At 45.1% G+C, this 13,997-nt stretch overlaps 1 protein-coding gene across 3 annotated transcripts in view; it reads right to left on the bottom strand.

Annotated features, from left to right (window-relative positions):
* Positions 1-4,244, bottom strand: part of mkln1 (muskelin 1, intracellular mediator containing kelch motifs) — a 168,021-nt gene extending 163,777 nt beyond the window's left edge. For all 3 annotated transcript variants that reach the window (XM_068059463.1, XM_068059462.1, XM_068059460.1), the window contains exon 1: positions 4,137-4,244. In XM_068059463.1, coding sequence (XP_067915564.1) covers positions 4,137-4,169 — 33 coding nt within the window. In that variant the 5' untranslated portion in view covers positions 4,170-4,244. The remainder of the gene's footprint in view (positions 1-4,136) is intronic.
* Between the last annotated feature and the right edge of the window lie 9,753 nt (positions 4,245-13,997).

Genomic DNA, 13,997 nt, shown 5'->3' on the forward strand with positions numbered 1-13,997 from the left:
CAAAGAAACCAACAGCAATACTTTTTCCCTTCAGAAACTGTTTGGTGCAGATGCAAAACAAACAACCAATAACATACTTGCAGTACCTACTTTCAAGAATAGCACCATTATTGAACGGTTATCTTCTGAATTTTGTCAATGACAGCTCAGTTCATAGTACTCTCGTCTGAGTTAGAAGATTGTGGGTTCAAGTCCCACACCAGAGACTCAAGCGTCAGATTAGGTTTTAGTGCTGCACTGTTAGTCATAGAGTTATACAGGACAGAAACAGGCCCTTCGGCCCATCGTGTCCATGCCGGCCACCCAACACCCAACTATTCTAATCCCATATTCCTGCACTTGGCCCATAGCCCTGTACGCTATGGCGTTTCAAGTGGTTATCTAAATACCTCTTAAATGTTGTGAGGGTTACTGCCTCCACCACCTCTTCAGGCAGCACATTCCAGATTCCAACCACCCTCTGGGTGAAAAGATATTTCCTCAAATCTCCCCTAAACCTCCCTTTACCCGAAATCTATGCCCTCTGGTTCTTGACCCCTCTGCTAAGGGAAAAAGTTTCCTCCTATCTAACCTATCAATGCCCCTCATAATCTTGTACACCTCAATCATGTCCCCCCTCAGCCTTCTCCGCTCCAAGGAAAATAACCCTAGCTTTTCAGTCTCTCTTCATAGCTGAAATGCTCCAGCCCAGGCAACATCCTGGTGAATCTCCTCTGCACCCTCTCCAGGTGCAATCACATCCTTCCTATAGTGTGGTGACCAGAACTGTACACAGTACTCCAGCTGTGGCCTAACTAGCGTTTTATATAGCTCCATCATAACCTCCCTGCTCTTATATCCCATGCCTTGGCTAATAAAGGCAAGTATCCCATATGCCTTCCTAACCACCTTATCTACCTGTGCCGCTGCATTCAGTGATCTATGGACAAGTACACCAAGGTCCTTCTGATCCTCAGTACTTCCTAGGTCCTACCATTCATTGTGTATTCCCTTGCCTTGTTAGTCCTCCCAAAATGCATTACCTCACACTTTTCAAGATTAAATTCCATTTGCCACTGCTGCGCCCATCTTACCAGCCCATCTATATCTCCCTGTAATCTAAGGATTTCCTCCTCACTATTCACAACACCACCAATTTTTGTGTCATCTGCGAACTTACTGATCATACCTCCTATATTCACGTCTAAATCATTAATGTACACTACAAACAGCAAGGGTACCAGCACCGATCCACCCTACACTTTCTATACTCCTCTAGTGCCTCCGCTGTTTTCAGCGCTTGGGATCTGCCGTAAGCCTCCTTTTTCTTTTCCCTGATCCAATGCTCTATATCCCTTGACATCCAGGGTTCTCTGGGCCTGTTAGTCCTACCCTTCACCTTAACAGGTACACGTTGGCTCTGGACTCACTATTTCCTCTTTGAAGGACTCCCACTGATGTGATGTAGACTTTCCTATAAGTAGCTGCTCCCAGTCCACTTTGGCCAGATACTGTTTTATCATATTGAAATCGGCCTTCCCCCAATTCAGTACCTTTATTTCTGGTCCATCTTTGTCCTTTTCCATAGCTACCTTAAATCTTACAGAGTTATGGTCACTATCCCTGAAATGCTCCCCCATTGACACTTCTACCACTTGACCAGCTTCATTCCCTAGGATTAGGTCCAGTACTGCCTTGTAGGACTTTCTACATACTGGCTCAAAAAGCTTTCCTCTATGCATTTTAAGAATTTTGCCCCTTTTAAGCCTTTTGCACTAAGACTATCCCAATCTCAGAGATTTGCCTACATATCTGATCCTCTATCTCTTCCTGACTGTTTGGAGGCCTATAGTAGACACCCAGCCAAGTGATTGCCCCCTTTTTGTTTTTAAGTTCTACTCAAATGGACTCAGTTGAGGAACCTAAGATGTCATCCCTCCTTACTGCAGTAATTGACTCCTTGATCAACAGTGCAATGCCACCTCCTCTTCTATCCCCTCCCCTGTCACGCCTGAAGATTCTATACCCTGGAATATTGAGCTGCCAGTCCTGCCCTTCCCTCAACTCTGTCTCTGTGATAGCAATAATATCACAATCCTATGTGCTAATCAACGCCCTCAATTCATCTGCCTTACCAGTAAGAATCCTTGTATTGAAATAGATGCAATCCAACCTTGCATTTTTCCCTTGTGCCTTACCAGGTCTATATTTGCTCTGCCTTCCAGGCAGACTCACTTTCTGTTCTATATTACCCCCTACTGTACCTCCGCTCTGTATCCCATCCCCCTGCCAAATTAGTTTAAACCCACCGCCCCACCAACAGAACTAGCAAATCTCCCAGCAAGGATGCTTGACCCATTCCGGTTCAGGTGCAACCCGTCCAACTTGTACAAGTCCCACCTTTGCCAGAAACAGACCCAGTGATCCAGGAAACTAAAGCCCTCCCTCCTGCACTATCTCCTCAGCCACGCATTCATCTGCGCTATCCTCCTATTTCTAAACTCACTAGCATGGGGCATCAGGAGTAATCCAGAGATTACAACCTTAGAGGTCCTGCTTTTTAATCTGCTACCTGGCTCCCTAAATTCTTGTTGCAGGACCTCATTCCCTTTTTCTACCTATGTCGTTGGCACCAATGTGCACCACGACCTCTGGCTGCTCACCCTCCCCCTTCAAAATGTCCTCCAGCCGCTCCGTGATATCCTTGACCCTAGCACCAGGGAGGCAACATACCATCCTGGAGTCACGTTTGCGGCCACAGAAACGCTTATCTGTACCCCATACGATAGAATCCCCTATCACTGTAGCTCTTCCACTCCTTTTTCTCCCCTGCTGTGCAACAGAGCCATTCTCGGTGCCACGGACCAGGCTGTTCTGCTTTCCCCTGGGAGGTCATCCCCCAAACTGTATCCAAAGCGGTATACCTGTTTGAGAGGGGGATGGCCACAGGGGACTCCTGTGTCTACTACTCTGATTGGTGGTCACCCATCCCTTTTCTGTCTGTGCTGCCATTATCTGCGGTGTGACCACCTCTCTAAATGTGCTATCCATGACGTCCTCAGCATCACTGTTGGAGGTGTCGTCTTTCAGATGAGACATTAAACCAAGGCCCATCTGCTCTCTAAGGTGGACATAAAATATCTCACGGCACAACTTCAAAGAGTGGGGGAGATATCCTCGCTGCACTGGCCAAAATTTATCCCTCAATCAACATCACAGAGAGATTATTTGATCATTACCACATTGGTGTTCGTGGAAGCCTGCTATGCACAAATTGGATGCCACATGCCCTACATTACAACAGCAACTACACTTCAACATTATTTTATTGTCTGTAAAGTGCTCTGGGATGTCTTGAGGTCATGAAAGATGAGAGATAAAATAATTTTTCTTTAGAATTGATAATGTAGTTACTTGAATGAGGAATCACAAAGCTGTCAACAAACCTGGTAAAAAGGACAAGAGCTAACTTAAGAGGTACCTGCTGCAACTGAGACTAGCAAAACTGCTGCTACGTTGAAAGCCTTCAATTCTTGAAGTGTTTAACCGAGTACCCAACATGGTTATTGGAGTGCTTTCCAGAACTTATCCCCCAAAAACACCTTTGTCACTGCAGCCCACATTCAGTAAGAGCACCAAACAGCACTTTACACTGGACTCTGTACACAGTAATATTTTATGTTATACTGCAGTTTGATTTTATTTAAAAAGTACCAAGTAGCTTCAAACAGCTTTTTCAAACAGGAACCCAACAATCTAGTCTTAAGGGAATAATTCTGAAGGTGGGGAAAAACCATAAATACAGGTTGCAAATCAAAACACAAACAGCAGCCGTCTCCCATCACAGGCTACACTTCTAACTTCATGCTCAAAGTAAATTAGTAAAAACCAAAGACCTTTTAGGATGTCGAATTACAAAATTAAATATATATATAAACGTATGTCGCTCCGAACCCTTTACATCCCCACCACCAACTCCCTTGCAGTACCGGGATGGTGAAATCCAAAGTCGCCTGTGCCGTTACGCGAGCCCGAGGCTTCACCAGCCCAACCCGGGCCCCCGTGGAGGTGACGAGCAAACAACAAAAGATTACTGTTCAGAAAAGAAGGGAAGCTCAAAGGAATGCAAAAATAAAACAACAACACCAATTACTTACTCTGGGACGTAAATAGAGGAGTAGCTGGACCATTTATACACGCAATAAGTCAGCGCCCTGTTCTCGGGCAACACAGCCGCCATCTTACAGCAGCAGCGCGGCGGCAACCCTGGCTCCGACCACGTGACTCGGGGGAGGGGCGCTCCGACAGCACACACACACATATACCCAACCTCAGCCAATGCAGCCATCCAAACTCACACACACACATATACCCAACCTCAGCCAATGCAGCCATCCAAACTCACACACACACATATACCCAACCTCAGCCAATGCAGACATCCAAACTCACACACACACACATATACCCAACCTCAGCCAATGCAGACATCCAAACTCACACACACACATATACCCAACCTCAGCCAATGCAGACATCCAAACTCACACACACACATATACCCAACCTCAGCCAATGCAGACATCCAAACTCACACACACACATATACCCAACCTCAGCCAATGCAGACATCCAAACTCACACACAGACATATACCCAACCTCAGCCAATGCAGACATCCAAACTCACACACAGACATATACCCAACCTCAGCCAATGCAGACATCCAAACTCACACACACACATATACCCAACCTCAGCCAATGCAGCCATCCAAACTCACACACACACATATACCCAACCTCAGCCAATGCAGCCATCCAAACTCACACACACACATATACCCAACCTCAGCCAATGCAGACATCCAAACTCACACACACACACATATACCCAACCTCAGCCAATGCAGACATCCAAACTCACACACACACATATACCCAACCTCAGCCAATGCAGACATCCAAACTCACACACACACATATACCCAACCTCAGCCAATGCAGACATCCAAACTCACACACAGACATATACCCAACCTCAGCCAATGCAGACATCCAAACTCACACACAGACATATACCCAACCTCAGCCAATGCAGACATCCAAACTCACACACACACATATACCCAACCTCAGCCAATGCAGACATCCAAACTCACACACATACATATACCCAACCTCAGCCAATACATACACCCAACCTCACACACAGACATATACCCAACCTCAGCCAATGCAGACATCCAAACTCACACACATACATATACCCAACCTCAGCCAATACATACACCCAACCTCACAGATACATATGGCCAAACACAGCCAATACAGACATCCAACCTCACACAGATACCCAACCTCACACACAGATACCCAACCTCACACACATACATATACCCAACCTCAGCGAATGCATATACCCAACCTCAGCGAATGCATATACCCAACCTCACAGATACACATGCCCAAACACAGCCAATACATATACCCAACTTCAGCCAATACAGACATCCAACCTCACACAGATACGTATACCCAACCTCAGCCAATGCAGACATCCAAACTCACACACAGACATATACCCAACCTCAGCCAATGCAGACATCCAAACTCACACACACACATATACCCAACCTCAGCCAATGCAGACATCCAAACTCACACACATACATATACCCAACCTCAGCCAATACATACACCCAACCTCACACACAGACATATACCCAACCTCAGCCAATGCAGACATCCAAACTCACACACATACATATACCCAACCTCAGCCAATACATTCACCCAACCTCACAGATACATATGGCCAAACACAGCCAATACAGACATCCAACCTCACACAGATACCCAACCTCACACACAGATACCCAACCTCACACACATACATATACCCAACCTCAGCGAATGCATATACCCAACCTCAGCGAATGCATATACCCAACCTCACAGATACACATGCCCAAACACAGCCAATACATATACCCAACTTCAGCCAATACAGACATCCAACCTCACACAGATACGTATACCCAACCTCAGCCAATGCATATACCCAACTTCAGCCAATACATACATCTAACCTCAGCCAATACATACACCCAACCTCACACAAATACATATGCCCAAACACAGCCAATACATACACCCAACCTCACAGATACATATATGCCCAAACACAGCCAATACATATACCCAACTTCAGCCAATACAGACATCCAACCTCACACAGATACCCAACCTCACACACATACATATACCCAACCTCAGCCAATACATACATCTAACCTCAGCCAATACATACACCCAACCTCACACAGATACATATGCCCAAACACAGCCAATACATATACCCAACCTCACACAGGTACATATACCCAACTTCAGCCAATACAGACATCCAACCTCACACAAATACATATACCCAACCTCAGCCAATACATACATCTAACCTCACACAGATACATATACCCAACCTCAGCCAATACATATATCCAACCTCACACAGAGACATATACCCAACCTCAGCCAATACATACACCCAACCTCAGCCAATACAGCCACCAACCTCACACAGATACTTATGCCCAAACACAACCAATACATACACCCAACCTCACACAGATACATATACCCAACCTCAGCCAATACTTACATCCAACATCACAGAGATACATATACCAAACCTCAGCCAATACATACACCCAACCTCATCAATAGACATAGAGTCATTGAGTTATACAGCACAGAAACAGGGCCTTCTGCCCATCGTGTTCATGCCAGCCATCAAGCACCTAACTATTCTAATCCCATTTTCCAGCATTTGGCCCAAAGCCTTGTATGCTATGGCGTTTCAAGTGTTCATCTAAATACTTCTTAAATGTTGTGAGGGTTCCTGCCTCTACCACCTCTTCAGGCAGTGCATTCCAGATTCCAACCACCCTCTGGGTGAAAAAATATTTCCTCAAATCCCCTCTAAATCTCCTGCCCCTTACCTTAAATCTATGCCCCCGGTTATTGACCCCTCCGCTAAGGGAAAAAGTTTCTTCCTATCTAACCTATCAATGTCCCTCATAATTTTGTATATATCCAACCTCACCAATAGATATATCCAACCTTTGCTAATTTCTATACCCAATCTCAGCCAATAGATATACCTTAACTCAGCCAATAGATACACCCAACCTCACCCAGATACATATACACAACCTCACCCAGATACATAGGGCTGGATTTTACGCTGGGCGGATGGGAGCGGGCCACTGACGTAAAAGCCGGTGGTGAACCTGCATCCGCCCAGTCTGGGGATCCGACCCGCATTTTACGGGTCCCCAGGCTTTAATTGGTTCGAGGCGGGACTTCCACCCGCTTGAGGGAGAAAATGCTGCCTCGTTGAGCTGCAGGCCAATCATCGGGCCGGCAGCTCTTAGTCCCAGCAGCGCCACCGGGAGTACTGACCACCGCTGGGACTGCAGCCCAGCCGAGAACATGGAGCCAGGAGTGCAGAGAAGTTTGATTTGCTTCGCCGGGGAAAGTGGTCGCGCCCTGGCGAGGCAAGAGTGGTTATTTGGCAGGAGGGGTGCATCTCAGGTCTTTCATCTCATGGCTCTTTTTGAGACTTTGCTGCTGCAGTTACCAACTTAAGAACAGTAGCTGCATTTGAAGCAATTTGCCACATTTCTGAGGGAAGTAAAAAGATGCAATATAAATGCAAGTGATATTTTTACCAGGCAAATTATACAACTGGCCTCTGCATCTGAACAATTTACAATAATATAATTTCTGACTATATTTTATCATTAGCACTTGCAACTGTCAAAATATCAATAGCTAAACCAATTATCTATAATGATTCAGTGAATTAAGTTTGACAACAGATCATTCACTAAAGTTTCCTAAACATGAACAAAAACACAGAATGTTGGGAATAAACAGCTGATCCACCAGCATCTGTAAAGAGTCAAACACGATCTGCCCTTACAAATCCATGCTGGCTCTCCTTTATTAGTCCATGTTCATCCAAGTGGCTGTTAATTTTCTCCCAGATTGTTCTTTCTAAAAGCTCATATCTCCATGCTTATTGCTCCCACTTAGAAAAACATTGCCTATTAGTTGGGATTTAACAGTAGCTGGAATAAGCAAGTAGTTTCAAACTTGGCAACGACTTTGGAAAACATATACATTAATCGTTTCAAATTGGCAACATAAATACCCTCGCAGTGAATACGGTGACACTAGTAGAGATACAGAATTAAAGGGAAGGATTGCAAGAACACTCAGTGGAGTTATTGAAGCATTCCTGAGCAAACGTGCATTCAGGCCAAATTGAATGGTTGAGCTTTTCTCCAAGAAATATTAAAAATAGTTGCCGAGATGCACTTCTGCTGAAGCAGATATAAAAAGATTAAGTCTGAATTAAAATGCAAGGGTAGGTGGAGGGAGCGAGTCAAAGGTGAGTAAAATGGATGGGGTGCAAAATGAATGTCTGAACCAAACCTGCCCATTTCCCAGGTTGAAGAAAAACCCCATTCTCTCCACTTCGACCTCTAAGATTAAGGATTAGGCTTCTGGCTCCTCTCTGCACTCTCTCTAACATTTGAAACTCTCCCTGATGTTTTGGTGGCCAGAACTGGAACTGGTGTCAATATACAGTTTGACAAGAGTACAAAACAGTTTAATCATGACTTCCTCTGACTTGTATTCTGCTGTTTTGGATAGGGGGGTTAACGTTCCACTGGATTGAAATACCCTGAGTAATGAACAAAAGAAAAGTTCAGTGCTAAAATATGACATACTTTCTTTAATTTAATACAAGAGTATAAATTAGATCACCATCATTTAAACATCTAGTCCTAGGTTCAGATTCATTACATATTGAGAAGACAGTCATTTTATCTCAAATGGATGTACAGTAATGCTTTTAAGCAAAATCTATTTGAGCAGTCTCCAACTATTTATGATGAACTAAGAAAATGTACCAACGATTTGTCACATTTAGAAATTTATACTCCCAATAGTCGAATGTTTTTTTTCATTCGTTTCTGGGATGTGGGTGTTGCTGGCTAGGCCAGCATTTATTGACCATCCCTAATTGCCCTTGAGAAGGTGGTGGTGAGCTGCCTTCTTGAACCGTTGCAGTCCATGTGGGGTAGCTACACCCACAGTGCTGTTAGGAAGGGAGTTCCAGGATTTTGACCCAGCGACAGTGAAGGAATGGCGATAAAGTTCTGTCAGAAACACAATTTTTTTTTAACTTGGTCATTACAATTATTGGATAGCAACCATAAACATGGCTGATGTGGAAAATGTAAATGTTGCACTTGTACAATTGGGATTGAATTTCTAATTTTAGGAGTTACTATACCAGGACTGTGGTAAAAGCAAGCTTCACTTGGATTTGAAAAAACTCTAGGGGAAGCAATGGCGTAGTGGTAATGTCACTGAACGAATAATCCAGAGACCTAGGCTAATGCCCTGGGGACATGGGTTCAAATCCACATTAACTAGTGGAATTTAAACTCAATTAATTAATAAATCCAATTAGTTAATAAAAAAGTCTGGAATTGAAAGTTAGTCTCAGTAATGCTGCCATAGACCTATCATGCATTGTTATTAAAAACCCATCTGGTGCCCTTTAGGGAAGGAAATCTGCCATCCTTACCGGGTCTGGCCTACATGTGACTCCAGACCCACAGCAATGTTGTTGACTCTTAAGCGGCCTCTGAAATTGTAAAGGGCAGTTAGGGTTGGGCAACAAATGCTGATCTTGCCAGTGACATCCACATCCCATGAAAGAATTTAAAAAAGTAAACTACAATGAAAAAGTTGAAGATGAATAAAACCAGACAGACCACCCATCATCGACCTAGGCACCAGAATCAACAAAGGCGCACCCTTCCCAGCCATCCTTGCAAAGTCCTTCTCACTAACATCAGGAGACTTGTGCCAAAATTGGGAAAGCTATCCCACAGACTAGTCAAGCAACAGTCGAATCATAACCAATGTCCCAGATGCCTCCATCACCATCCAGTGGTGGCGGCACAGTGGTATACAGTCGGGAAGGAGTGGCCCTGGAAATCTTCAACATTGACTCCAGACCCCATGAAGTCTCATGGCACCTGGTCAAACATGGGCAAGGAAACCTCCTGCTGATTACTGCCCTCCCTCTGCTGATGTATCAGTACTTCTCTATGTTGAACACCACTTGGAAGCAAGGGCACAGAATGTACTCTGGGCGGGAGCTCGGTAGAACCCGAGCTGGCCGAGTCCTGAAGGACATATCTGCCAGACTGAACCTGTGGCAGACGGTAAGAGAACCAACAAGAGAGAAAAATCTACTTGACTTCACCCTCACCAACATACCTGTCACAGATGCCATATCCGTGACAGTATTGGTAAGAGTGACCACCGCACAATCCTTGTGGAGTCGAAGTCTCATCTTCACACGAAGGATATCCTCCAGCGTGTTGTGTGACACTACCGCCGTGATAAATGGGATAGATTCAGAACAGATATAGCAGCTCACAACTGGGTATCCATGATGGCCATCAGCAGCAGCAGAACAGTATTCAACCACAATCTGTAACCTCACGGCCTGACATATCCCTCACTCGACCATGATCATCAAGCAAAGGGATCAACCCTCGTTCATTGAAAAGTGCAGGAGGATATGCCTGGAGCAGCACCAGGCATACCTAAAAATGAGGGGTGAAGTTACAACACAAGACTACATGCATGCTAATAAATGGAAGCAGCATGCGATAGGCAGAGCTAGGCAATCTCAGAACCAACAGATCAGATCAAAGCTCTGCTGTCCTGCCACATCCAGTTGTGAATGGTGGTGGACAATTAAACATTGAACCAGATGAGGAGGCTCCAGAAATATCCCTAACTTCAATGATGGCAGAGCATGGCACATCAGTCCAAAAGACAAGGCTAAAGCATTCGCAACCATTTTATGCCAGAAGTGCCAAGTGGATGATCCATCTCGGCCTCCTCCTGAAGTTCCCAGCAGCACAGATGCCAGTCTATAGCCGATTAAATTCACTTCACGTGATATCAAGAAGCAGCTGATGGTACTGGATACTGCAAAGACTGCGGGCCCTGACAACATCCTGGCTATAGTACTGAAGAGTTGTGCTCCAGAACTAGCCATGCCCCTAGCCAATCTGTTCCAGTACAGCTACAACACTGGCATCTACCCAATAATGTGGAAAATTGCCCAGGTATGTACTGTGCACAAAAAAGCAGGACAAATCCAACTCGGCCAACTGCTACCCCAGCAGTCTACTCTCAATCATCAGCCAAGTGATGGCAGGTATCATTGACAGTGCTATCAAGTGGCACTTACTCGGCAATAACCTACTCACTGATGCTCTGCTTGGGTTGCGCCAGGGGCTCCTAGCTCCAAACCTCATTACAATCTCAGTCCAAACATGGACAAAAGAACTAAATTCCTGAGGTAAGGTGAGAGTGACTGCCCTTGACACCAAGGCAGCATTTGACCGGTGTGGTCTCAAGGTGCCCCAGCAAAACTGAAGTCAATGGGAATCGGGGGAAAGCTCTGCACTGGTTGGAGTCATACCTAGCACAAAGGAAGATGATTGTGGTTGTTGGAGGCCAATCACTCAGCCCCAGGACATCGCGGCAGGAGTTCCTCAGGGTAGTGTCCAAGGCCCAAACACCTTCAGCTACTTCATCAATGACCTTCCCTCTATCATAAGGTGAGAAGTAGGGATAGTCGCTGATGATTGCACAGTGTTCAGTACCATTTGCAGCTCCTCAGATAGTGAAGCAGTCCATGCCCGCATGCAGCAAGACCTGGACACCATTCAGGTTTGGGCTCATATGGCAACAAGAGGGAATCTAACCATCTCCCTTGCCATTCAATGCTAAATGCCCAACAATCAACATCGTGGGAGTTACCTTTGACCAAAAACTTAATTGGACCAAGCATATAAATACTGTGGCTATAAGAGCAGATCAGAGGCGGGGAATTCTGCAGTGAGTAGCTCACCTCCTGACTCCCCCAAAGCTTGTCCACCATCTACAAGGCACAAGTCAGGGTTGTGATGAAATACTCTCCACTTGCCTGGTTGAATGCAGCTTCAACAACACTCAAGAGGCTTGACACCATCCAAGAACAATTAGGGATGGGCAATAAATGCTGGTCTAGCTAGCGACGCCTACATCCTATGAACGAAAAAAAAGACAAAGCAGTCCGCTTGATCAGTACTTCACCTTAAACATTCACTCCCTCCACCACCGTGCACAGTGGCAGCGGTGTGTACCATCTACAAGATGCACTGCAGCAACTCACCAAGACTCCTTCGAAAGCACCTTCCAAACCTGTTACCTCTACCACTAGGGTAGCAGACGCATGGGAACACCATCACCTTCAAGTTCCCCTCTAAGCCACACACCATCCTGACTTGGAACTATGTCACCATTCCTTCGCTGTCGCTGGGTCAAAATCCTGGAACTCTCTCCCTGACAGCACTGTGGGTTTACCTACACAAGACGGACTGCAGCGTTTCAAGAAGGCAGCTCACTACCACCTTCTCAAGAGCAATTAGGAATGGGTAACAAATTCTGGCTTTGCCAGGGACACTTGCATTCCATGAATGAATAAAAAAGACAGATAAGAACTTCACAAAAGATTAAAAAGAGTGTGTGGAATACCTCCACTCCATTTTTCAACAGCAAGAATGCAGGACACCAAGTTCAAAATACACCCAGAAAGCCTTGTGTCCATGTTTCTTAAGGGTAGACCATTAGGTTGGATACCACTTAAAAGGAGACAAATTACAAATGTGAATATTTTTCACCCATTTCTGCACCCTTTTTAGATTTCTTTCTGTTCTGTCTTGCCTGCTTACTAAAAAGACTTTCATAACCCTTTGTGCCAGTTGTTCCTCATTATTTATCTTTGCCTCCAGCTCCCGTTAATTGCATTGATGAGTTTCCCAATAAGAATCCTCAAAGCTGAGGTATTAAGAAGAGAATGACCTATGAAGGAACGGCAGACAGGTCAGATTACCTGAGATGGGTTCTACACCCTCCACTGGCCATCCATACACCTGCGTCTGCAAAAAGAGGTGAGCTGTTCTCACTGCTGAAGGATCTTCCTCCCAAAAGAATCTCCACCAGCAAACCCCGTCGGTATCACTGTGACATGTGAATTCCTGACTGTTACGCAGAACATTACTTCAGAAGCTAGGCCCGATCACAGCAATTCATGCTTTACATGGTACTACATGAAAGAAGGAAGATCAAGTGTTAGCATGACCCAATGGATTGCACTTGCCAAAATGCCACCAAAGCATTTCTGCAGGTCCAGACGCAACTATCTGGAAACAACATATCCTCTCGATAGTTTAGTAACTGTGTACTTGAAGGTTACCTTCTCTTGACATCACTTTTCATCCTCTTTGAGGAAAGATTGGATAAAGTGGGGTTATTTTCTTTGGAGCAGACGAGGCTGGTGGGAGATTTAATTGAGGTGTATAAAATTATGAGCAGCCTAGGTAGAGTGGATAGCAAGAATGTGTTTCCCTTATCAGAAATGTTATTAACCAGGGGAATAGATTTAAAGTAATTGGCAGAAGGATTAGAGGGGAGTTAAGCAGAACATGTTTTCACCCAGAGGATGGTGGGGATCTGGAACTTACTACTTGAAAGGATGGTCGAGGCAGAAACCCTCATAACATTCAAAAAGTACTTGGACATGCACTTGAAATGCTGCAATCTACAGGCTACAGACCAGGACCTGGAAAGTGACATTAGGCTGGAATGCTCTTTTTCGGCTAGTACAGACACGATGGGCCAAACAGCCTCCTTCTGTACTGTGAATTTTCTATGTTTCTACCTCTCCTGAAGGCACTGAGTGACATTGAGACATGCCTTGCCATCCTGCAAGGATGACCATACTTCATGTGTGAGCTGAGACAGTAAGCGTTGGCAGGCTATTTTTCCATGCGGTGCTCAGGTAATTTTTTTTTTGAACATTGA

The sequence above is a fragment of the Heterodontus francisci genome, chromosome 27 (genome assembly GCF_036365525.1).
Source record: "Heterodontus francisci isolate sHetFra1 chromosome 27, sHetFra1.hap1, whole genome shotgun sequence".
NCBI classification, from domain to species: domain Eukaryota; kingdom Metazoa; phylum Chordata; class Chondrichthyes; order Heterodontiformes; family Heterodontidae; genus Heterodontus; species Heterodontus francisci.